We start from the raw sequence: 27,400 nt of genomic DNA on the forward strand, positions 1-27,400 counted from the left end.
ACAAGCTGGCATTGTGATCTAGCACTATAGCAACAATCTTTTATATAAAATCTACCATCAAAATCCATCATGATAAACCAGGGACAGTTACTCATAGATCCAGGCACCATGACTGTGGTCATCTTCTTATATATGCTATCCATCGCTTCCTGCCTTCTAATATCAACTTTTAAAATGATGTTAATGAGCCTGAAGGGTTCAACAGGGTGTTACCAGGGATCCTCCGAGCTGCAGATTCATAGGTGTGTGAGGGAATAGAATCCATTTTCTATTGTGTTCTTCCTCTATGTGTCTTTTTCTTTGGCTCTATTGATAGAAAAGACCCCTATGCATAGTACCATCCCCCCGTGTACACAGATCATTTTACACGCATACAGCCTGTTGAAGGCTATTGGAATGTGGGCATGCTCAGTAGGTTCCTTTGTCCCAAGAACCTATAAAAACTGTCTGCTACCTAAATAAATTGGAATTCTCTCAAACATGTGAAGGTCTGAGTGATTCACCGAGCAGCTCGTACTATACAATAATTTGGACCCACACATCACAGAGATGGGGATATTTCCCTAACAAAATTGACGCCTGAACAGGGACATGGGTTTGCATGATGCCTACCGGACAACTTAGGGATCATCCTTTCAGGACAGACAGACCATGCAGCCACACAAACAGGTAAGAAGCTTTTTCTTACAATTTGCTCTGTCTTTCCTTGGTTGGGTTGTTCCACATCCGGTGAGTTACATGCCTATATTGCCCAGTCCAAAGAATCTTGTTATTGTTATTTGAAAACTCCATGTGATGTGTGGTAGTGTATATGGGTATTGTGTGAGTTTGAACATGTGTGTTTGATAGCGCTTTGTTGTGATACTGTACTGTACTGGTTTTAAGAAAGTAATATCCTAGAATAACCCCTACCTAAAGAGTCAGCTGTGAAGAGCAGTTGGTGGATCGTAATTCGCTTGAGACAAAGGAGACTGAGTTTGGACAGTCAGACTTTATAAATTTGTTTGTGCGGTAGGATCCAAATCTGCTTGAAGGAAGGGGACTACAGTCATTTCTTGACAGGCAAATGGTTTAGGAAAAAAATAAAAATAAAATAAAAGTGGTTAAAACTGCCCTAGGGAAGAGTGACTGCGAATGTGTGCCGGCACTAGAGATGTATAGAAAATTATGGGAAAAATTTTCTAGGTAGGATGAGAGGCAATTCGGAGGGAAACCAGTTGTACAGATCGTGAAAGAGAGAGAGAGAAGAGGCTGTAAAAGGATGTCAGAGAATGTTGGAAAAGGACAAGTATGTCAAAAGATGGTGTCAGGTTCGCTAGGGAGATTGCTGGGACTTCTGGTTCTTCTGGTGGTACCAGCAGCGTTCTCCGAACCCCGGCGCGTATCCGCGCAAACTCCACCTCTCGTCCTGGGCAGCGGCTGCTAAGATCTCGCGCTGTCTAGGAGTTGCTGGGACTTTGAACCTCTGCTTGGTGCCTGGTTGGTTCTGCACCATGAGGGGTTAATTCCCAGATGCTGTCCAGCACCTATCAGGTTCTGGAGGTGGAGTTCTGGCTGCATAAATTGCAGCTTCACTAGTCACCAGTGCCAGTGTTTGAAAATCCCTTTCTCCACTCGCTGCTCTAGGTTGTATTGCTCAGTATCTTTATCTGTATTGTTGTTACCTCGGCTAGTTTTTGACTTTGACTCTTTGCTTACTGATTTTGCTATTGACGTACCCTCTCGTTGTGATTCCGGCTTGTTTACCATTCTTTTGTGTTTTATGTTGTCAGTCTGTTTGTGTTTTCCTTCCCACACTTATTCCAGCGTATCTCGAAGTCTTCAAGTAGTCGCCCCACGGTTTAGCGTGGGGGGGCTATAGGAAGGGACAGAGGTTGGGGCAAGCTCAGGGCTCACTATCCCCTGTCTTTTGTGTACCAATCTTAACAGAAACACTGGCCACACATAGGTCTGCATCCTGTATCCGACCTGCTACATTCTCTCCTCTAATGGAGCCTTTGTCAGCTGTGGTCACTCAGGTCCAGACCCTAACTCAGTTTGTTCAGGATCTAGCCTCCCGTCTCCAAATTCAGGAATCTATGCAGGTTCCGCGGCAGACATCACTGCAGGATCCACTGCCACCCACACCTGAACCTAAGGTTCCTCTCCCTGACGTGTTTTTTGGTGACCGTAAGAAATTTTTTTCATTTCGGGAGGGCTGTAAACTTTATTTTTTCCTTACGTCCTCGTTCATCGGGCACAGAGATTCAAAGGGTGGGCGTGGTAATTTCCCTGCTGCGTGGGGATCCGCAAAATTGGGCCTTTTCTCTCCCACCTGACTCTCCATCCCGTTCTTCTCTTGACGCTTTTTTTTCTGCTTTAGGCCAGATTTATGACGAACCTGACCGCCGAGCACTTGCAGTTTCCCACCTTAGATCTCTGTGTCAGGGAAAACGGACAGCAGAAGATTATTGTGCCCAGTTCAGACAGTATGTGACTGACTCGCAATGGAATGACTGCGCCCTAAAAGACCAATTTATGTCCGGACTGTCAGACCGAGTACAGGACTTAGTCTTAGCTTATGCCGAGCCTCAGACATTAGATGATGCTATGACTCTGGTCATCCGAGTTGATCGTCGCCTAAGATCCAGGCGATCACCTCGGGTGTCCTCTGACTGTCAGCCAGCGGCCAGTCTGTCTCCAGGTAGTCCAGAATTGGAATCCATGGAGCTGGATAGCATCTCTCCTGCACAGCGGAAGCAACATCGACTGAGACGTCATCTTTGTTTCTACTGTGGAAGTCCTGATCATCTGGTCAACACTTGTTCCAAGAGGCAGCAGCAGGAAAACTTCCGCTCCTAAGCAGTAGTCGGGGGGACTGCTTAGGAGCTCAGGTACTCCCAATTGTGTCTAGAATGTATTTACCTTGTACAGTTAAGTTTCAGTCTGTTTCCTGCACTGGTCGCGCCTTTTTGGATTCAGGTGCTGCGTCTAATTTAATCGATTATAAGTTTGTCTCTCAGTTTTGCATGTCATTGATTCCATTGTCCACTCCTATCCAGATGTCGGGTGCGGATTTGACCCCTCTACAGGCAGGGTTGATCAAATTCAGAACCCCGCAGATAAAGCTTATGGTAGGAGCTATGCATGAAGAATGGTGTTCTTTCCTAGTTATGGAAAACTTGTCTGAAAATGTCATTCTTGGTCTACCCTGGCTCCGGATCCATAATCCGGTAATTAATTGGGAAACTCTGGAGCTGGTTCATTGGGGTCCTCACTGTAAGGATCACCTGTCCAAAGTTTCATTATGTACAGTAGTAGCGGAAGATCAGAGTCTTCCAGGTTTTCTCTCTGATTACTCAGATGTGTTTTCAAAACCCTTGTCCCAAGTCCTTCCTCCTCACAGGGAGTTTGATTGTAAAATTGACCTTCTTCCTGATGCTAGATTGCCAAAGGGTCGTATATATAACCTGTCAGTACCAGAACGGGAGTCACTGAAGAGTTATATTGATGAGAGTTTGGCAATCGGACATATCCGTCCCTCTGAGTCGCCCACTGGGGCCGGGTTCTTTTTTGTTGAGAAAAAAGGTGGTCTACGGCCGTGTATTGATTATCGAGAATTAAATAAGATAACGGTAAAAAACTCAGGTCCTCTCCCCTTGATCCCGGATCTCTTAAATCAGGTTTCTGGGGCCCAAGTTTTCTCTAAATTAGATCTCAGAGGGGCTTATAACCTGATTCGGATCCGAGAAGGGGATGAGTGGAAAACCGCATTTAATACACCTTTGGGGCACTTTGAATACCTGGTTATGCCCTTTGGTTTGAGTAATGCCCCAGCGGTTTTTCAAGGGTTTATGAACTCCATCTTTCATGATTACATCGGTGTGTTTATGGTGGTATATCTAGACGATATTTTGATTTTCTCTCCTGATATGGTTTCTCACCAGCAACATCTCCGCCAAGTACTTACCAGGTTGCGCAAAAACCACCTCTTCGCTAAGCTGAAAAAGTGTGTTTTTTGCGTCCAGAAGGTTTCCTTCTTAGGTTATGTTGTGACTCCCTCTGATGTACAGATGGATCCGAGTAAGGTTCAGGCGCTCACGGACTGGGTTCGGCCTACCAATCTTAAGGCCCTACAACGTTTTTTAGGTTTCGCTAACTATTATCGGAACTTTATAAAGAGCTTTTCCGTGATCGCCAAACCCCTCACGGATCTGACCCGTAAGGGTGCTGATCCGAACAATTGGTCCCCTGCCGCTTACTCAGCGTTTGAAACTCTAAAAGCGGCATTCTCGTCAGCCCCGGTTTTGGTTCAACCTGACCTCTCTCTACCGTTTGTTGTGGAGGTTGATGCCTCTGAGGTAGGAGTAGGTGCAGTGTTGTCTCAGGGGTCTTCCACTCTCACCAGACTTAGGCCCTGTGCATATTTCTCTAGAAAATTTTCTTCTTGTGAGAGGAATTATGATATTGGTAATCGAGAGCTCCTTGCCATTAAGTGGGCATTTGAAGTCTGGCGACACTTTTTGGAGGGAGCTCTTCATCCGATAACTGTGCTCACGGATCATAAGAACTTAGTATATTTGGATACTGCTAAGCGCTTGAACTCACGTCAGGCTAGGTGGGCCTTGTTTTTCTCTCGCTTTAATTTTGTGGTCACCTACCGACCTGGGTCAAAAAATGTGAAGGCTGATGCCTTGTCCCGTAGCTTCGGGACTCCTGAGCTTCCAGAGGCTGCTGACAGTAATATTTTGTCTCCAGGGGTTGTGCTGGCAGCTGTCTCCTCCCACCTCTCCTCTCAAATTTTAGCAGGACAAAGATCTGCACCTAAAGACCTTCCGGAAGGCAAATTATTTGTTCCTCCTTCTTGTCGTTTGAGAGTGTTGGAGGAGACGCATTGCTCGGTATTGGCTGGTCATCCGGGAATGCGGAGTACCTTGGATCTCTTAAAAAGAAGTTACTGGTGGCCTCACATGACTAAGGATGTGCACGCATTTGTCCAAGCCTGTCAGGTCTGTGCGCGAGGAAAGACTCCCAGGAGACGTCCTGAGGGGCCTCTTCTTCCGCTTCCAGTTCCCACCAGGCCATGGTCTAACCTGTCTATGGACTTCGTCACTGATCTGCCAGCATCTCAAGGCTGTTCAGTGGTTTGGGTGGTAGTGGACCGTTTCTCTAAAATGGGACACTTTGTTCCATTAAAAAAGTTGCCTTCAGCTGAAGAATTGGCTGAATTGTTTATACAGAATATTGTACGCCTCCATGGTATACCAGATGATATTGTGTCAGATAGGGGCGTACAATTTGTTTCCAAATTTTGGCGAGCATTTTGTTCTAGACTGGAAGTTAATTTGTCGTTCTCGTCGGCGTTTCACCCTGAGTCTAATGGTCAGTCTGAGAGAATGAATCAGGAGATGATTCAATATCTGCGACTCTTTGTCTCGGACAGTCAGGACCAGTGGGTGAAATTCCTTCCGTTGGCAGAATTTGCTATTAATAACCACTGTAGTTCGTCCACACAGGTATCTCCGTTTTTCTGCAATTATGGTTTTCATCCACGTTTCTCTTTTTCATCTGTGCCTGTCTCTAATATTCCTCGAGCGGAAGCTATTACATCCAAGTTGCGCTCGCTCTGGTCACAAGTTCGGGAGAATATTCAGAGGGCACAAAATTCTATGGTCCAACAAACTGAAAGAAGGCGCACTAAATCTGATACGTTTGTGGTGGGGGATAAAGTGTGGTTATCAACAAAAAACCTTAAATTGAAGGTCCCCTCTTTGAAGTTTGCGCCCAGGTTTGTGGGTCCGTTTGTTGTTACTCATATTGTTAACCCGGTTTCCTTCAAGATTACACTTCCAGCAGGGTGGCGGGTCCATAACACCTTCCATAAGAGTCTTCTGAAGCGCTATGTTGAGCCTGTTTTGCCTCTTTCTGACCCTCCTTCTCCATCTATTGTGGAGGGGAATCTGGAATTTGAGGTGGAAAAGGTGGTGAATTCCAGATGGGTAGGTAACTCCCTGCAGTACCTGGTCCATTGGAAAGGTTTTGGTCCTGAGGATAGGTCTTGGGTTCCGGCTAGAGATGTTCATGCTCCACGGTTACTCAGGTTATTTCATCAGACCTACCCTCAGAAGCCATCTTTAAGATCTAGGGGTCCGAAGGCCCCCCGTCAGGGGGGGGGTACTGTCAGGTTCGCTAGGGAGATTGCTGGGACTTCTGGTTCTTCTGGTGGTACCAGCAGCGTTCTCCGAACCCCGGCGCGTATCCGCGCAAACTCCACCTCTCGTCCTGGGCAGCGGCTGCTAAGATCTCGCGCTGTCTAGGAGTTGCTGGGACTTTGAACCTCTGCTTGGTGCCTGGTTGGTTCTGCACCATGAGGGGTTAATTCCCAGATGCTGTCCAGCACCTATCAGGTTCTGGAGGTGGAGTTCTGGCTGCATAAATTGCAGCTTCACTAGTCACCAGTGCCAGTGTTTGAAAATCCCTTTCTCCACTCGCTGCTCTAGGTTGTATTGCTCAGTATCTTTATCTGTATTGTTGTTACCTCGGCTAGTTTTTGACTTTGACTCTTTGCTTACTGATTTTGCTATTGACGTACCCTCTCGTTGTGATTCCGGCTTGTTTACCATTCTTTTGTGTTTTATGTTGTCAGTCTGTTTGTGTTTTCCTTCCCACACTTATTCCAGCGTATCTCGAAGTCTTCAAGTAGTCGCCCCACGGTTTAGCGTGGGGGGGCTATAGGAAGGGACAGAGGTTGGGGCAAGCTCAGGGCTCACTATCCCCTGTCTTTTGTGTACCAATATTAACAGATGGTTGTTTGTATGTTAGTAAATGGAAAGTTTCTTAAAAGAACAAAGGCTGGTTTCATGATAATGATATGATGGAAATTGCAAGTGGATAGAAGAAAGTTACAGAGGAAGTGACCAGAGGAGGTTATAAAGAAACAGCCATAGGAAATCGTCTGTTGTATGAGTGTTATGACGATGACGGACAAAACCGTTGGACATACAAAAGACAAAGACATCATTCAGGAAAAGTTCTACCTCCACCCTAAAATGGTGGATGAAATTCAGAGTGTATGGAAACAAAGACCCAGACTGGCGGGAGACATGTGCAGTGTGGCACCTAGACCCAACCCCCACACTGGAATATATCCGGTCATGACTAGATTAGAAAAAGTGCGGGCTCCAACAGGACAAAGACATAGGGGCAGATTTACTTACCCGGTCCGTTTGCGATCCAGCGGCGCGTTCTCTGCACTGGATTCGGGTCCGGCCGGGATTCATCAAAGCAGTTCCTTTCGACGTCCACCAGGTGGCGCTGCTGCGCTGAAGTCCGCTGGAATGCCTCGAAATACACTGGCCTATCCAGGATGAAGGTGAGTGAAATTTTCGCGACACAATTTTTTTTTAAATGCGGCGGTTTTTCCGAATACGTCGGGTTTTCGTTCGGCCACGCCCCCCCCCCCCCCGATTTCCGTCGCAAGCATACCGGCGCCGATGCGCCAAATTCCGATCGCGTGCGCCAAAAACCCGGGCAATTCAGGTACAATCGGCGCAAATCGGAAATATTTGGGTAATACGTCGGGAAAACGCGAATCGGGCCCTTAGTAAATGACCCCCATAGTCTCCAGATGTTTCTCCTGTAGGGGGCATCTCAACTTGATATACTTTAATAGACCAGTGGTATAGAGAATGATGCATTGCCTAATGATCTTTGGATTTGCACCCACAGTCCGCTCAGCTGTATTTGGCTATAGTTGTAACTTTAGAAGACAACTAAGATATAGTACCCAGGGAATAAATGTGGGAGACTTTGCCTTCTTATCTAGGAGTCACCTCTCAGAACTTCAAAGTCCAAAAACCCGGGTAGTAACATATTTGTTATGGATTTTGGTCTTCTGTGGGGAGAGCTCCTGGGTGGTTGTGCAGTCTCAATTGGATTCCCTGAGCTGACCCTTGCCAGATACTGTAGGCGTTCTATGAGTTTATTCCATTATACAGTCCTGCAGATTATGGCAAAGATATAAATATGTGTTTTGTCTATATCATGTATAGTGCTAATGGTATTTCATCAGAGTTACCAGATGTGAGGAAAGTCCAGCACACAATTGTGGACATTGTTCATTGCAGGCTTGGACCTGAGACCTTGTGATTTATGTTTAAAAACATCAGAAATGTAGTGTAAAACTTTATAAATACACCTAAAGTTTGAAGGGTGTGGTCAAAAGTTTTAGCAATTTGTGTAGGAGTGAACTTAGATGTTACAATGGTGTGATTCCTTCTTTGTTCTCCTGGTATGCTGGGACATGTAGTACTACAGACACCACAGGGAGGAGGGGGCTGCCTCCAGGGCCGATTCTAGCATATTTGCTGCCTGAGGCGAATATTAAAATGCTGCCCCCCCTCCCCGTTAAGTAAATGCTGAAAACTTTACTAACAATTAACATCCCCACAGGCAGCTCCCTGACACTGTGTGACTGACTACAGGTTCTGGGAGTCATTAGTGGCATCTAGTACCTTATAGATGACAATCTCTTCCATCAGTAGGACTTTATTCCGGGTTCTCCAATCCATGACGTATCACTGATGAATTCATGGCCGGATATCTTTAGCTCTGTGCAGCATCTTCACACTGTGTCCCTAAAAATACCACAGTCACTTACGGTATAAAGTCTCCTGGATAAAAACACTGCGCTCCTAAATAATATATACACCTCACAACACAACTGACCGCACTCTCCCCACATACAAAACATCCCTTTATTATATATATATTTCTACTGGAATTATAGCATGCACAGCCACCAATCAATATACAAAGCCCCTAATTTATCAATATAGACCCCTAACATTTGTTTTAGATGATGCAAAGTAATCTATTGTATCCTATAACTAATATATCCCACCTTGTTATTATGTTACATTATTTTACATACAGTGCTCCCCTGACCAATGTAAATATATAGCACCCCCAGTTTAGTAATATACTGTACCCCATATACAGCCCCTCAGCTTAGTAATATACTGTATCCCATATACAGCCCCCTCCCAGCTTAGTAATATACCGTATCCCATATACAGCCCCCAGCTTAGTAATATACTGTATCCCATATACAGCCCCTTCCCAGCTTATTAATACACTGTATCCCATATACAGCCCCCCAGCTTAGTAATATACTGTACCCCCCAGCTGAAATCTGTCCCCGTATAAATATATAACCCCCCCCCCTCCCCAAGGAAAAGAAGAATCTGGCCTCATATAATATATACAGCCCCCCCGGTATAAAATTATTCTGGCCCCATATAATATATACAGCACCCCCCGCCCCAGTATAAAAATATTCTGGCCCCATATAATATATAGAGCACCCCCTGCCCCAGTATAAAACAATTCTGGCCCCATATAATATATACACCCTCCCCCCCCCAGTATAAAATAATTCCTCCCCCCAGTATAAAATAATTATGGCCTATATGATATATACAGCACCCCCCCAGTATTAAACGTTTTATATTCCCATATAATACATACAGTATCCCCTCCTCCCAGTATAACATGAAACCTCCCCACCCACTTATTAGCCACATAGAATGAAATTAGCCACATTTTTCATGAGAGTACATGAAAAATAATAAAATCATACTCACCTGCAGGCAGCTGCTCCCTCGGTGCGCGGCTCCGTTCTTCACGCTGCTTTTCTATGAGCCGCGGCTCCGCACAGTGTCACAGGAGGCGTGACGTCATGACGCCTGTGTCACTGCTTAGAACGGAGCGACACAGCAGCCGTAAAGGCGCTGCGTCGCTCCGCATATAAATCGCGTCTGTGTCTTAAAGAGACGGGCGCGATTTATTTACCCGGTGGGCGATTCGGGCATTAACGGATTTCGCCGCCCTTTACAGGGACCCGCATTCTGCTGGCAGATGCGGCCCAGGCTGCCTCCTCCCCTTGTCTCAGTGAACACGGGAAGGGGGGGGGGGGGAAAGGGGGGGACATGATGGAATGTTAAGAGACAAAAAGAACAATGAGAATGTGTGTTCATTGCTGAGGACTGATAACCCTGACGGCCCTAAGCAGATTTTGGGATTGATTCGCTGCAACTTCTGTAATTGTAATGTTTTAACCAGGAGTAAAACCTCCCCATGATCCCATACCATTAGCCCTGTTCAGCAGCTATGACAGAGATTATTATTAGGAGCTTTTTAGGCAGAAGTTATAACACTCCTAGAAGCCTCCTACGTCACTGGCTCTAGTGATGCTTCTGCTCAGTAACAGTGTCCCCCAGATTAAGCCCCCACTATGACTGTATAGTTTTAAAATAATACAGCATTGATACATCGGCATTGGTCCCAAAACTGTGTTTTTCTGGAGTATATTGCTCATTTTCTATTGTTCTCATTTAAGTTTAAGCCAAGCACCTCAGAGGAGAGGAAACAGACTGGAAGCTCTGCTGATCGTGTGTAACATGACAACCGGGATCCTTCTTGGTTTTGTATCCTACTGCTGCCTGTGTATAAAAAGCTTCTGTAGTAGTTTTGGACTATCCTGTTACTATTTCACCTCTTCATGACTAGATACCCTGGTTATAATGTGCCCTATTTATGATGTATTACATTGAATCCAGCTCCACTACTTTCGCTAGATTCAAAGGGGGAGATATAACGTAGACGGGTTGTATTTAAAATTTTCTATTAACTTAATGATTAATGAACCAGTTACCTTTTAATATGTCAAAACTGAATATATCATTAATCTGCATTTTGAGTTTTTTGTAGATGGCTTTAGAAACCAGGAATGATGCTAATTCTACATCAGATGTGCAGTGGTCACAGAACCACTCCTGACCTACCTGTCTGTACAGGAGGCGGAGGTGAAGGCACTGATGGAGGGGTGTAAAGTGGCAGAGGGTAAGAATGTGAGTCTTTTGGGATTCCTTATGATTCCTGACATTATCTAGAAGTTCATCAACAACTATGAGACTTTAAAATAGCTGATAGAGGCCTTAGTGTTACAATGAAGGTCCATAATAGAAGGTAAAACCAATAAAGCTATAACACATGAAGTGACCATACTGGTTACTAGAAAGCCTAGGGGAAAGGAGCCTGGATCAGTACAGTCCGTGACCCTCCCTGGCCCAGTAGGGTTATCTATACTGTCTTTATAGAAACAGGCTTCACAGACTGGAGTAAAACTGGGACCCAATGGTTGGAGGGTGGACTATGGCAAAAAGGTGACAAGCAATGTCTGCCAAGGGCCCTTTACCCTATGATGGTTCAGTGCACCCACAGGGTGAGACACCAGTCTAAGACTCTAAATGCTCCGTGGTGGATAAATATTGAGTATTACTTACATTCACTTTTGCTACTGTCCATTTACACAAGTATGTTTATATGTGCTTAGTACAATGTAGGGAGAGTAGTGGGTAATCTGAACCCTATCCTGTAACTAAAGCAATTGTAAAGACCACAGCCAGGGATCGAGGAATATTATTCACTTATTCTAGAGACTAAAGAAAAAATCCCTATTGGGGTAGTAATATAGTTGACTATGACTATGAGGTTGTTTTTAGAATTGCCCCATGGATGAACATGTATTTCCCTAAGGTTGTCCAGAGGTGTCATAGAGAATTGGTGGATGTCCAAAACCTGCAGATACATTTTTTCTTAGGTGCATAATCAGGTATCTGTTTCAGTTCCAAACCTGATAAAGTAGCTAGAGCAGAGGACCTGCACCCAGGTGATGGGATGGTCCTGATGTGACTAACCTGAAGGGTCATCTTTTGAAGGGTCATCCCAAGTACCTTTGACACATCAACGTGTAGAAACTACAAGGAGATTACGACAGCTGAAGAAGAATGGTGCTGGACCCAGAGACTACAGAACATGAATCTGTGTTTCTTGATGCTGCTATGGACATTGTTACTCTTACCACTTGCAGCATCACTAAGAAAGATACCAATGTATATATAGCAGCATATATACACACACATATATTGCTGTTTAACCCCCCTGCCACCAATGTATATTTATGTATATAATTGGGGGGCATATTCCCCCCCCCCCCCCCAGACAACGAGCATGTCTCCCCCCTAGACAACGAGCATGTTTCCCCCCCCCCCCTAGACAACGAGCATGTCCCCCCCCCTAAACAACGAGCATGCCCCCCCCTAGACAACGAGCATGTCTCCCCCCCCCACCAGACAACGCACATGACCATTCTGCTCCATGAATCTCTATGGAGCTGGCGGAGATCGCCAAGCAAAATGAAAATGTCCAGAGGCAGCGCTCGGTGATCTCCGTCAGCTCCAGAGAGATTCATGGAGCAGAACGGTTATGCGCAGCCGTCTGCTCCATTACTCTGACGGAGCGATGAGGGGTCCGATGGAGGTACGTAGGATCCCTCATTTTCATGATCTGTGGGGGTCTCATCACTGAGACCCCCACAGATCAGCAAGTTACGCCCAATCCTGTGGATAGGGCCTAATTTGTATTTGCAGGAAAACCCCTATAAGGACTTGGCCCTTTTTAATTTTTGCGTTTCCATATTTCACTCCCCACTTTCAAAAATCAATAACTTTTTTATTTTTCCATGTACAGAGCTGTGTGTGGCCCGTTTCTGTGTAACAAATTACACTTCCTAGTGACGGTATTAAATATTCCAGGTCCTGTACTGGGAAGCGGGAAAGAAAATATCAGATGTGTTTTTTATGGCTTTCACTGCGCGCTCCATAGGACCCCTCCCCTTTACTGCGCTCCATAGGACCCCTCCCCTTTACTCTTTAGTTTGGTACAATCACAGCAATATCAGACTTATATAGATTTTATTACATTTAAGTAGATTTAAAAAATTAAAAAACATCTATCACCATTTTTTGGGTTTCATACTGTCCTCAAACTAATGCTCGTTACCTGTTCTCTCTTCTTTCCGCTAGTTTCCTGGCTCGCGGCAAAATTGATTTTATAATATTTGCAAATATGGTGGTGCTCAGGGTGACGTCACTGAGCTCCTTTGCTCAGTAAATTATGTGGCCCCCTGGCTGCTTGCTATTCATATTGTCTCCGTTCCAATTTCCAGACAAATCAACCCCCCCCCCCCCCCGGATATCATGCGGCTCCCCCAAATCTCGCGCATGCAGGAGATCTTTTCACTTGCGCAGCCCCTGCAGTCACCACTGCAGCTGCGCAAGGGAAACAGAAGACGTCAGTCGGCGATCGTCGGAGGACGTCGGAGTTTATTGTATCCGGGTGTGCGCTGGTAAGTATGATTCTTCCCCACTGTGCTCACTGCCCGTACCTCCAACGTATCCACTGCTACCAATGTATATATAGCAGCATATATTGCTGTTTAACCCCCCTGCCACCAATGTATATTTATGTGTATAATTGGGGGGCATATTCCACTCCCCCTAGACAACGAGCATGTCTCCCCCCCCCCCCCCCCGTAGACAACGAGCATGTCTTCCCCCCCTAGACAACGAGCATGTCTTCCCCCCCCCAGACGAGCATGTCTTCCCCCCCCCCCCCCAGACAACGAGCATGTCCCCTCCCTAGACAACGAGTATCCCTCATTTTCATGATCTGTGGGGGTCTCATCACTGAGGCCCCCACAGATCAGCAAGTTACGCCCAATCCTGTGGATAGGGCCTAATTTGTATTTGCAGGAAAACCCCTATAAGGACTTGGCCCTTTTTAATTTTTGCGTTTCCATATTTCACTCCCCACTTTCAAAAATCAATAACTTTTTTATTTTTCCATGTACAGAGCTGTGTGTGGCCCGTTTCTGTGTAACAAATTACACTTCCTAGTGACGGTATTAAATATTCCAGGTCCTGTACTGGGAAGCGGGAAAGAAAATATCAGATGTGTTTTTTATGGCTTTCACTGCGCGCTCCATAGGACCCCTCCCCTTTACTGCGCTCCATAGGACCCCTCCCCTTTACTCTTTAGTTTGGTACAATCACAGCAATATCAGACTTATATAGATTTTATTACATTTAAGTAGATTTAAAAAATTAAAAAACATCTATCACCATTTTTTGGGTTTCATACTGTCCTCAAACTAATGCTCGTTACCTGTTCTCTCTTCTTTCCGCTAGTTTCCTGGCTCGCGGCAAAATTGATTTTATAATATTTGCAAATATGGTGGTGCTCAGGGTGACGTCACTGAGCTCCTTTGCTCAGTAAATTATGTGGCCCCCTGGCTGCTTGCTATTCATATTGTCTCCGTTCCAATTTCCAGACAAATCAACCCCCCCCCCCCCCGGATATCATGCGGCTCCCCCAAATCTCGCGCATGCAGGAGATCTTTTCACTTGCGCAGCCCCTGCAGTCACCACTGCAGCTGCGCAAGGGAAACAGAAGACGTCAGTCGGCGATCGTCGGAGGACGTCGGAGTTTATTGTATCCGGGTGTGCGCTGGTAAGTATGATTCTTCCCCACTGTGCTCACTGCCCGTACCTCCAACGTATCCACTGCTACCAATGTATATATAGCAGCATATATTGCTGTTTAACCCCCCTGCCACCAATGTATATTTATGTGTATAATTGGGGGGCATATTCCACTCCCCCTAGACAACGAGCATGTCTCCCCCCCCCCCCCCCCGTAGACAACGAGCATGTCTTCCCCCCCCAGACAACGAGCATGTCTTCCCCCCCCCCCAGACAACGAGCATGTCCCCTCCCTAGACAACGAGTATCCCTCATTTTCATGATCTGTGGGGGTCTCATCACTGAGGCCCCCACAGATCAGCAAGTTACGCCCAATCCTGTGGATAGGGCCTAATTTGTATTTGCAGGAAAACCCCTATAAGGACTTGGCCCTTTTTAATTTTTGCGTTTCCATATTTCACTCCCCACTTTCAAAAATCAATAACTTTTTTATTTTTCCATGTACAGAGCTGTGTGTGGCCCGTTTCTGTGTAACAAATTACACTTCCTAGTGACGGTATTAAATATTCCAGGTCCTGTACTGGGAAGCGGGAAAGAAAATATCAGATGTGTTTTTTATGGCTTTCACTGCACGCTCCATAGGACCCCTCCCCTTTACTGCGCTCCATAGGACCCCTCCCCCGATGAGGGGTCCGATGGAGGTACGTAGGATCCTTCGTTTTCATGATCTGTGGGGGTCCCCCACTAATCAGCAAGTTAGGCCCAATCCTGTGGATAGGGCCTAATCTGTATTTGCAGGAAAACCCCTATAAGGACTTGGCCCTTTTTAATTTTTGCGTTTCCATATTTTCCCACTTTCAAAAATCAATAACTTTTTTATTTTTCCATGTACAGAGCTGTGTGTGGCCTGTTTCTGTGGTATCTTCTGTTTCTGTGGGCTATCCCAGCTCAGTAAAGGCTGGCCGCTGCAGCTTTTTTGTATCTGGCTGAATTGGAGAATAGGGGCACCCCACGCCGTTTTTTCAATTTTTTTGTAAAAATGGGAAAACGGCGAGAGGTCCCCTTATAAAAGGGGGGACCCCCACGTCGTTTTTTTTCCAAAAATGGGGGTTGTGTGATGCAAATCAGCCAGACACAATAAAGCAGCAGCAGCCTGCCATTACTAAGCTGGGATAGCCCACTGTTAGGGGGCTATTCCAGCGCAACAATAACAGCCTGTGGCCACCCCAGTACCTGACCATCTATAGACGGTCAGGTACTGGTTTGCACCCGGCTCTTCCCGGAACCCCTGGTGGCGTTGGGTACCGGGGTAATGGTATGGGCGTTAGTGTGAATTTTACTATGGCAAACTATGAAGAGTCTAAGAAGCTTTTCCCTCTGCATCAACGTCTTTCAGGTGGGAAAAGCTTCTCAGACAATTTGTGACTATAAGGAATACTGGACTCCCATTCCTTCCCTTCTCTCATTGCGCCGTCATTTCTGAACAACTAGCCTGATCTTTAGTTTCCAAAATCTTGTTTTATTAAACTATGAAGAGTGTTGCAAAAAAAAAATCACACTGTTTTTCACAAATAGAAAATTTTATTGAACAAAAAACGCAGACACACCCTCATTGACCATTTTATTTGTTAGAGATGTTGGTCATCAACGTAATCCTTCTAATCCAAAGTAATCCACTGCAGGCACGGTCCTGGAAGACAAAAAAAACCACACACACACAAAAAAGGGCATGCAGCCACAGGGGGAGACATGCTCGTTGTTAGGGGGGCCATGCTCGTTGTCTGGGGGGGGGGGCATTCTTGGTGTCTAGGGGGAGTGGAATATGCCCCCCAATTATATATATAAATATACATTGGTGATGGGGTTAAACAGTAATATATGTGTGTATATCTATGCTGCTGTATATACATTAGTGGCAGTGGATACGTTGGAGGTATGAGCAGTGAGCACAGTGGGGAAGAATTATACTTACCAGCCTTGGTAAAATCTGACGTATTCTGTTTCCCTTGCGCAGCTGCAGTGGTGACCTGTGGGCTGCGCAAGAGAAAAGTTCTCATGCATGCGCAAGATTTCGGGGGAGCCGCATGACATCACGATAGCGAGTACCCGGGGGGCTGCATAATTTACTGAGCTCAGTGAAGATTATAAAGTCATTTTTGCCGTGATGCAGGAGCCAGGAAACTAGCGGAAAGATGCGAGAACATCCCCTACAGGTAACAAGCATTAGTTAGAGAACAGTATAAAACCCAAAAAACTGTGATAGATTTCCTTCTTCTGAGACCAATTACTTTTTTTTATCAGTGTACAGAGCTGTTTAAAGTGTCCTTTTTGCCGTATGAGATGACATTTACATTAATACCATTTTTGGGACTGTACGACATTTTATAATAATAATAAAAAATTATTTATTTATATAGCGCCTACAGATTACACAGTGCTGCATTCAGCTATTCAAATCAGTCCCTGTCCCCATGGGGCTCACAATCTAAACAACGTACCAGTATGTTTTTGGAGTGTGGGAGGAAACCGGAGGACCCGGAGGAAACCCACGTAAACACGGAGAGAACATACAAACTCTTTGCAGACGTTGACCTGGGTGGGACTATTAAGACCCAGGACCCCAGCGCCGCAAGACTGTAGTGCTACCCACTCAGCCACCGTGCCGCCCTACTTTTTTTAATCGCTTTTAATTAAAATTTTTATGTCTTGCAAAGCAGTGGTGTTTGAAATATTTGGGCGCTATTCTCCATTACAGAGTTCACCGACGGGAATAACTGGTTTTTAATATTGATAGATCGGGACAACTAAGAGGTGGCGATACCTAACATGTTTTATGCTTTGGCGGTGGCGTGTAAAGGGTTAACACCTGCAATCGGTGCCAATACTGATCGTAGGTGTTTGCTGCATTATGCATCATACACCGGCTGCTGCACCATGACATTGGGGAATGTTATGCTGCAGCAAGGGGTAAGAAGACATCTACCATCAGAATTATTGATGGTAGGTGCTTATTACTGACCTCCTCATCCTGAGGTGCTGTGTAAGGACTCCCTGACTGGCGACTGAGCCCCAGCAGATTTGGGGCGTGGCCAGGGTGAGGTTAGGGGCGTGACTAGGGTGTGGCTTACAGGGAAAAATGTCCCTCTTTCTCATCTGAAAAAGTTGGGAGCAGTGGCGTAACTAGTAGTGGCTGGGCCCCATAGCATATTTCTGCATGGGGCCCCCTTCCCCTTTAAAAGATATATGCAAATTTATACAGACATATACACACATATAAATTTCTACACTCATACATTCACTATCCTATAGTCGCATCCACATACATACATGTATACACTCATATGCATACATTTATGTACACAAATACATTTATACACATATATACAAACTCATACAGTATATACACATCAAATTTGCACACTTACTGTATACTACATACACATTATATACATATAGCATGTATATGTATACTTATACATACAGTATAAACACAACATATACATACAGTGTTTACATACAGTACATACAGCATTTACACACATACATTTAGTATATATAGCATATACACACACGTATAGCATGTACACACATACAGCACATGCATACATTCACATTCGCACCATATACAAAAACACACATACAGCATTTATATATTATATATACACACAAGCATAAGCATATATATACACATAGACACACACACACAAGCATAAGCATATATATACACATAGACACACACACAAGCATAAGCATATATATACACATAGACACACACACACAAGCATAAGCATATATATACACAGACACACACACACAAGCATAAGCATATATATACACATAGACACACACACACAAGCATAAGCATATATATACACATAGACACACACACACAAGCATAAGCATATATATACACATAGACACACACACACAAGCATAAGCATATATATGCATATATATACACACACAAGCATATATATATATGCATATATATATACACACACACGCACAAACATAAGCATATATACACAAAACACACACATTAGCATATATATACAATCACATGTAAATAATAGTACTTACTTTTTTGATGTCCTGCGTGGTGGCTGAGTAGGCCATCAGCTGGGTGGTTCGGCGTTCGGGCGGGCAGGTGGGTTCGCGGGTGGTTGGCAAGTGCGGGGGGCGGGCGGATGGCAAGTGCGGGGGGCGGGCGGTTGGCAAGTGCGGGGGGCGGGCGGTTGGCAAGTGCGGGGGGCGGGCAGCAAGTGCGGGGGGCGGGCGGATGGCAAGTGCGGGGGGCGGGCGGTTGGCAAGTGTGGGGGGCGGGCAGCAAGTGCGCGGGGGCGCGCGCGCGCTGGGATAGTGCGGTGGGGGCGGGCAGTGTGGTCGGAGGTTCCTTGTGCCGGCGGCTGGGAGGGAAGTTCAGTATTCGGGGTGGGTGGTCGGTCCCCTTTGTCGGCCGGCGTATGGGAGGCTGTTTGGGAGGTAGTAGGCGGGTTAGGTACATGCGGCCGTGCGGCCCCGGGCCCCTTAAGTTCACGGGCCCCGTAGCAACCGCTACGGCTGCTACGGTGGTAGTTACGCCACTGGTTGGGAGGTATGGTAACGCGCGTGAAATGACTCAGGGCTGAGCTCTATCTTTTCTATGGCAATTGATGCATTCAGTTGTGTTGTGAAACGCATTGCAACAGCTGAGAGATTTGCCTAATAACATAACTGTAAACATTTGCATTTACAAAATGCATTGCAACCGCGATGTTAACACGTGTGGGTTTTTTAAATAGTTTTCTGTTAACACACGTGTTAACCACGTTAACAAATGTAAACAATAATGTAATTAGGCAAATCACCTCAGGTGGTGTAATGCGTTTTAAAACACAATCAAAACGTGTGAACACGCCCTAAGTGTATGATAATGGGGCAGATTTATCAAGCTGTCTGGAAGTCAGAATATTCCTAGTTGCCCATTGTAACCAATTACAGCTCAGCTTTAATTTTACCAGTGCTCATGAATATTTTAAAGGGGAGCTGTCATTGGTTGCCATGGGCAACTAAGAATATTCTGACTTTAAGACAGCTTGATAAATCTGCCCCAATATGTTCTCAATTAAGTCACTCTTCAATAATCGGGCGCACCCTGCACATTAGGGAGGCTTACTGAATGTAGTGCAGTTTGCCTTACTATTAAAGGGATATTCTGGGAATTTTAATGTCTGATACAAAAACCCATAATTCTATAAATAAATGATTACAAGAAAACTCAATGTCATTAATCATTGAACTGAGCTAAAATAGTTTGCTGTTATGATTCACAAAATGTCATGGTCCTTCTAAAGCAGGTGGAGTTATCTTCAAGATGGCCGCCACTTGATACTACAAGTTCCATGATCCTTCCCCCAGTGATGATATAACAGACTGTCCTGCTCTGTTACCATAGTAATGACGTGTAACTGCCATCACTGCACATTACCTGACTGAGATGATGTCTCACCACAACACCGGCCATACTGGATGCAATGCAAGCAACTGATTGTAGTCAGACTTAGAAACTTAGCGTCCATCTTCTGTCCTGTGTCTGCTCCACAGGGACAAAATCAATAAATTGATTAAAGGGCTGGTAGCATTTAATTAGCTTGTTTTTAAGGACCCATGTGAAAATTAAAGGGATTGGCCACCTTGGTTCTATAACCCAATAGATATTATAGACAGGCAACCACTCCCCCATAAGTACTGTATATAGGCATCCCCCCCCACCCCATAGGTACTATATGCAGGTAGCCCCCCAACACCCCCATTGGTACTATATACAGGCAGCCCCCTAGGTACTATATACAGACAACCCCTGCCAACCTCTTTAAGTACTATATACAGGCAGCGCTTGTCAAGTCTCCTAGGTTCTATATACAAGCAGCCCCCACCCACCCAGCAGCTCTCCCTATTATTGTGTCTCCCAGCAGTTACCCCCTGTTATTGTGGCTCCCAACCAGCTTCCCCCTATTATTGTGCTCCTCACAGCAGCTTTCCTTCTTATTCTGACCCCCCAGCAACTCACACTCTTATTGTGCCCACCCCCCAGCAACTCTCCCCTATTATTGTGCTCACCTCCCACAGCTGACGCTGTTGCTGTGCACTCCCAGCACCTCCCCCTGTTTTTGTGCTTCTTTAGCATCTCCCTCTGTTATTTTGCCCCCCCCGGGTTATTGTTCCCCTTCAGAAGCACTCCCTGTTATTGTGCCCCACCAATTAGCAGATCCCCCTGTTTTTGTGGCCACCCAGCAACTCCGCTTGATATTGTGCCCTCCTTTCCCCCTCCCCCAGTCAATTGCTAACCCAAATACTCAGATTTTCCCTTATTTTTTGCGAGAAGGATTGTTCTTTTTAGTGGTCTTATTTTAGAATGAATAACATTTTTTAAATCACTTTTTAGAGCATTTTTTAAAAATTATCTTTTTTGGAGCTTTTTTTTTTTACGGGGTTCACTTTGCGGATCTAATAACCATTCTGTTTTATTCTGCAGATTGTTACGGACGCAGGGATACCAAATATGTGGGGGTTTTGTGAATTTTATTCAATTGTACTGAATAAAAACTAACTTGGAGAAAATCTTGTTCATTTTAGCATCATCATCTTTTCATATGCATAACTTTTTTCTTTTTTTGCTGACAAATCTGGTTAGGGGTTGATTTTTTAAATCACTTTTTAGAGCTTTTTTTTATAGGGTATTAATTAAAAATGATCTTTTTTCTGAACTTTTTTTGTATTTTTTCTCCGGTATTTACCGTGCGGGTCCAGTAACGATTCTGTTTTATTATACAGATTTTTACGGACGCGGCAATACCAAATATGCAGGGTTTTTTTGTGTTTTTTTATACTTTAGTAAGTGTTTTTATGAGAAAGTGACATTTTAGGGGCTTATATTTTTATGTATTTATATAGTGTCACGAACCCGGCTCACCGGATTTCACATACGGGGATACCTACTCTATGGAGTCCCAGAATTTAGCCCTTAAGTTCCGCCCACTTCCAAAAAATGGTGTCCTTACGCTAAATTTACTCCACAGAATCTCAGCCCCAGCCAATCCGCACTGCCACCAGCCACGAGTTACTTACACAAAGAAGGCCACACACCTCAACCACACAGACAGTGCACCCTGATGATAACTCAGCACATGCACTCACTACTTATACGATTTTCACAGGATAAATTCACACAAAACATGCAATCGCTTACTACATGGACTATGCTAACAATGACCTCTGGTAACGTGATTCCCTTCAGAGACTTAGATTCTTTAAGGCTACAAGCAGAGACTAATTAAAAGTTAACACTTTAATTTACATAAAAAATTGTAGCACACTCAAAGAATTAAATTGTCAGATAAAATGAAAAAGTTTAAAAACAATACACATACAATACTTACAAACAGTTAGGGAAGAAAGAGACAAAAAACTCTTGCTAGTGAAATAGGAAGAAATTCTTTGGCCCGAGGACAGGGCATAGACATCGATCCAGTCTTCTAGCTGTAGAGTCCCCATACTGAACACTACTATGTGGCTGCTTCACTAATTTAAACCCAGGGGCATTTTGACCCCCACCCCTGCTTATTTTTGTTAGTGTTTTAAACCGCTGTATCGCGGTTTAAAACACTTTTTAAACTTTATAGCCTGCGCAGGGAGGCAAGCGCTCGGCGCTTACCATGCGAGCGGCTACATAGGAAGTGAAGGAAAGCCGCGCGCATGGTAAGCGCCGAGCGCGTAACTCCCTGCACCAGCTATAAAGTTTAAAAAGTGCTTTAAACCGCGATACAGCGGTTTAAACCACTAACAAAAATAAGCTCCGGCACCAGCTCACCTTGAGCTGGTGCTCGGTGTTTTCTTCTTAAACCTGCCATTTCAAGTGGTAGGTTTCCTTTAAAACAAATGGAGCCTAATGACTCATAACAGGCTGAAACAACACAAAGGAAAGAAAAATAAAAAATATAAAACAAAACAAACTGTGGAGGAGTAATATTATTATCACATGTAGTGTTTAGTGTTTTTACATGTTTTTACTTATACTTACTTGAACTTGAACCAGCGATGCTCTGACCGCTGGTTCATGTTGAATACACTGCTCTACAATACTATTTTATTGTAGAGCAGTGTAAACTGTCTGAGCATGCAGAGCATGCGCAGACAGTTTACAGTCAGACCCGGAAGGGATCTGACTGCCGGGGAGAGCGGGCAGCTCCGGGGCACATGCCATTCCTCGGAGCTGCCCAGAAGTGGATCGGGTAAGCGGCACGGGGGATCCGATCCATAGCGGAAACACCCTTACACGCCGCAGTCATGCTTGACCGCGGCGTGTAAGGGATTAACACCCACCATCAGAGTCGGCTCTGATCGCGGGTGTTACAGCGCGGTGTCAGCTGTGATAGACAGCTGACAGCCGCTGCTTCTGGTGCCGGCTCCGTTTGTGAGCCGGTCCCAGAAGCTGGACGTTATACTACGTCCCCGTGCGCTTAGCATCTAGCCGCAGGGACGTACTATAACGTCCTGGTGCGCCTAGGGGTAAATCCATTGTTTTTAGTTAGCTATGGTTAAAAATGTAGTTGAAAGCAGAGTTTAGTAGGTTGAAAGAAATCTACCACTAGTTGCTAGTAAAATGAAACTATACATACTTACCTCTAGCCATCTTATCCACGGTCCCTGCGCTGGTCTTCTTTAATGTTGACACGCCAGGATCGCTGTTAAAAAAAGGGTTTATAAATCTTTATTTTTTACAGTAATCCTGGCGTGTCAACATTTTAATAATCCTACAACATCAGTATAGCTGAAACTACTCTTATATCTATACACACTGGTAAAACCAAGAAGAAGAGGAAAAATTAGGACCCTTATCCTAACAATGCTAAATGTGATCCTACAAAGTGCTAGTCTGAATGGTTGAATGTCTCGTCACTCCTCAGACGCGCATGACTGTTCTACTCCATTAATCTCTATTTCCGTCAGCTCCATAGAGATAAATGGAGCAGAATAGTCATGCGCGGCCGTCTGCTCCATTAGTCTGAGGTCCGTTGGACCCTCGTTTTCACGACCTGTGGGGGTCTCAGCCATGGATAGGGCCTAACTTGTCTTTGTGGGAAAACCCCTTTAAATGTGTTTTTCAGGATTTTACGGATTGATAACCTGTGCTTAGGATATTCAGTAACTCCACAATCTCTAGGAACACATTAGTGAACTCCACTTCCTGTTACTAGGCTACTTATTTGTCTTGTGGCCTGGTTGCAGTTTAGTTTAAGTCCGTAGTGGATTATAATACAGGAAGTTTGGGCAGTAGCCTACTGCCTTAGCCTTCAAGGGGGCCCATGGCCACCCAAACCACCCAGCAATTTTTATTTTGAAAATGAACTTCACCCATTAAATCCTTCTACTTCTGTTCATGTCGTCAAAACATAGATACATAAGAGCCATTTCAATTATATTAATAATAATAGTTAGTGCTTTCTACGTGTAGGTATAATAATTACATTAACATGGTAAACCCCTGATTCTACCTCTGAGCTCCTCAGATCAGTTGGTTAGAAGTTCTACAGACCAGGAGGTTCCTGGGTGCTGACTGTGTACTTTGGCCATTAGGTGTTAGAGACCAAATGCCAATAACTAATAATATCCCCATACACCAAGCACCAGTGCACAGGGATATAACTGACCAGCAGGTGACATGCACTGAATGACTCATCCTTATTTGGTCAGATCCAGGTGGAAACTGTCAACAAGTTCTGTAGAAATAATGTAAAATTATTTTATATAAAGATATTTATAAATATAGATGGGATTTTCTGTTGGATATGTGTATTTAAATATTATGCAAAAGAGATTTGGAAACTATGACAACAATGGATTCTCTTAGCATAGAACACTCACAGGAAATCCCTCTCCTGATTGGCTGGCATATTATGACATGCCTTACATTTATGACATCATGGCGCTATATAAGCATGGAACACGCTCAAGAATTCTCAGACTCCATATTGGATATTGTCTTTTACATAGTGTCCTAGGAGAGCGATTTTTCTCAAATACTTTGGGTTTTGGGGAATTGGGGAAAAGATGTCACCCCCTTCCAGGGGTAAAGGGGGTGGCATGAAGAGGAAGAGAGAGAGTGAGGGCGAGGATAAGAAAAGAGCAAAAAGGAGCAGCAAAAAAGACAAGAACTGCTCCAAAAAGTATCTTCCAATGAGAAGAAACTCCCGAGCCCTGTATAGCCAAGGCCGAGCCGACATTGAGCGGCCTGAAAAAACAGGGGACAAAAGAAAACTAGAAGATGAGGAGATGCTGACCAAAAAGAAAAAAAAACCTGATGAGTATAGAGAGGCTATGCCATCCACCAGCATCAACCCTCGTGGATTATCCCAATTCAAGATACATCAAGAACTTGCTAGAGGTGGTTTTGGGATTGTGTACTTGGCATCCACAATAGAGAAGAAGACCATGGTAGCTATAAAAGCCATTGCTAAAAGAAAGCAGAATGCCTCCCTCCTAACAGAAAAGAGTGTGCTGCTGAGATCATCTGGTAAGCCATACCTCTGCCAAGTGTATTCCGGATTCCAAAATGACATCTATGGATTCCTTGCAATGGAATACCTGCCTGGTGGTGATCTGGAAGAGGTCCTGGAGGTGGAAGGAGCTTTGGATGTGAAGACGACAGTTTTGTGCACAGCGGAAGTTCTATGTGGCATTCAACACCTACATAAACTTGGAGTGATCCACAGGGACATCAAGGCAGAGAATATTCTCATCGACCGTCGGGGCCACATACGGATATGTGACTTTGGTCTGGCAGCAGAGAATGTCTTTGGCATAGATATGATCAGCGGCTTTTGTGGAACAAAAACTTATATGGCCCCAGAGATCCTGAACAAGGATTACTATGACTCTGCCGTTGACTGGTGGGCATTTGGAGTGCTACTTCACCACCTGATGACAAACTCCTTCCCATTTGAAGAGGTTGAATCTGCCGAGGAGTTCAGAGAAATTGTCATGAGTAAGGAGCCCACCTTCCCCAAAAACATGACTAAGGAGGCGAAAGATATAGTAGCAAGGATCCTTTGCAAGGAAAAACGTAGACGCCTGCGATGGGGAGTGATAATAAAGCATCACCCATTTTATAATGACGTCAGTTGGGAGAAAGTTGAAAACCAAACTATTGAACCTCCCTTCCTGCACAGACTGAAAAGTAACATTGAGGTCTTCTCAAGTCCGTCCTTGGTTCTGTCATCACAACAAGAACCCGATGGTCACACCCGTCCAGAGGTCTGCAAATCCATCTCAAATTTCTCTTTTGACCTTTCTGAGTGCCCCATCTAGGTGACCAGGACATAAATCTCAGTGCTTCTCTCCGACCACCATTGATCATCAGTCAGTGTTAAGATCTTTACCACATGAGGTACAGTCAGTAAGTTATATTTCCATGTTAGTTGGTGACAATTTAGTGTATTGTTTTATTTCATGTTGCAGTAGTTGTAGCAACCAAAAATGTATTATTGTTCATAGGGGCAGTAATAGATTAGTTATATTATTGTAGGTAGGGGGCAGTATTAGAAGTACTTAAAGGACATTTACCATCAGATATACAAATGGCAGACTCCTATAAGTTACCATTTTTATTACATTCTAGAACAGCTGCATTGTGCAAAAATACTTTGTTTCTAAACATGTATCTGTCTTATTCTTGGAATACAATGTAATACATGCTGTTTCTGTCTTGTACAGAACATTACAGCGGAAAGGGAAAGTGTACCTCAGCCTCCAGCATCCAGCTCACCTTGGCTCCATTTTTACTCCTTCTGGAATCACTTACAGTGGGTAAGACACAGCTTCTATGATACAAGGATGGATACTGTCATGGGGTTGTTACTAGTATATTACTACGTGAATGATAAGAATTATCTGTGGGATTACATATAATAACAAGTTAGATTACGTTAGATTATTGTCATGTACTTATACAATGTTCTCTCTTTCAGCGTTTCTATATCCACCAGGATTCTACTCTACCTACATCTTGGATGCAAAGTGCCACATAATAACCATCTCCATGACTTGGATTTCATTCTTCTGCTGTGTGTGATCCAAAATGAGAACCACACAATGATCTGTGTCATACATTTGACATGAACAAATAATTTCTGAGGATTAAATACATTTTCATTCCTCACCTTTCTGTCTTTTGTCTATGTTATTTCATATGGTGTGCACAGTTTTATTGTATGTGGGAGGACATGTTTTGGTTATGTGGATGAGGTGCTGGGGATCAACAAAGAGTAAAAATTCTCACAAGTGTAGACTCTATGGGGCAGATTTATTAAGTGTCTGAAAGTCAGAATATTTCTAGTTGCCCATGGCAACCAATCACAGCTCAGCTTTCATTTTACCAGTGCTAATGAATATTTTAAAGGGGAGCTGTGATTGGTTGTCATGGGCAACTGGAAATATTCTGACTTTCAGACACTTGATAAATCTGCCCCTATATTCGTACATCACACATCACATTATACATAATATACACTGTATTTTTTAGAAATGCCTCCAGGACGCCATTGACTTGCGGAAGCTTGTGTTTTTACCACCATCATGGAGTCTGTTCCTCACAAGTGGCCTGCTGGAGGTAATTTTGCAGGGCTCTGGAGGAGGTAGAGGATGCTGTATTGATGCAGCTCTGGCAGAAGTTGTGCCCGCACTGGAGGCTCAGCGGGTTGCTGAACACCTCCCAGCAGATGGGGCAGTTCAGGTTGTTCCGCAGGTGACTTACAGGGTCCTCCATCTCCATGTTATGGTCACAGACACCGGGGTGTGCGGGGAGGAGCCTCCGAAATAAAAGTAGTCCTGCTCCCAGAACAGGAAGTGCTGCTACATGGCAGGGGACATGGAGGGGGAGATAGGGACAGGGGGCAAACATACAGGCAAGCCCACCTCCTGACAGCATGGCATATGTGTAGCCTGTATTACTACGAGGAGGGGGTGTAATAGCCAGAGGACCCAAAGCCAAGAGGGGCTCT

General features: G+C 44.6%; 1 protein-coding gene across 2 annotated transcripts; it reads left to right on the forward strand.

The window, feature by feature from the left end:
- Nucleotides 1-24,352: 24,352 nt before the first annotated feature.
- On the forward strand, nucleotides 24,353-26,552 carry LOC140066115 (protein kinase C delta type-like). 2 transcript variants are annotated; one of them, XM_072113659.1, is made up of 3 exons: nucleotides 24,353-25,797; nucleotides 26,115-26,207; nucleotides 26,369-26,552. In XM_072113659.1, exon 1 carries the CDS (start codon nucleotides 24,453-24,455, stop codon nucleotides 25,707-25,709), a length of 1,257 nt encoding a protein of 418 aa, XP_071969760.1. In that variant the 5' UTR covers nucleotides 24,353-24,452; the 3' UTR covers nucleotides 25,710-25,797; nucleotides 26,115-26,207; nucleotides 26,369-26,552. The 2 variants fall into 2 exon arrangements, with proteins under 2 accessions (XP_071969760.1, XP_071969759.1); XM_072113658.1 differs by having other exon boundaries at nucleotides 24,353-25,788.
- Nucleotides 26,553-27,400: the final 848 nt, after the last annotated feature.

This window comes from Engystomops pustulosus, chromosome 6, assembly GCF_040894005.1.
Source record: "Engystomops pustulosus chromosome 6, aEngPut4.maternal, whole genome shotgun sequence".
NCBI lineage: Eukaryota > Metazoa > Chordata > Amphibia > Anura > Leptodactylidae > Engystomops > Engystomops pustulosus.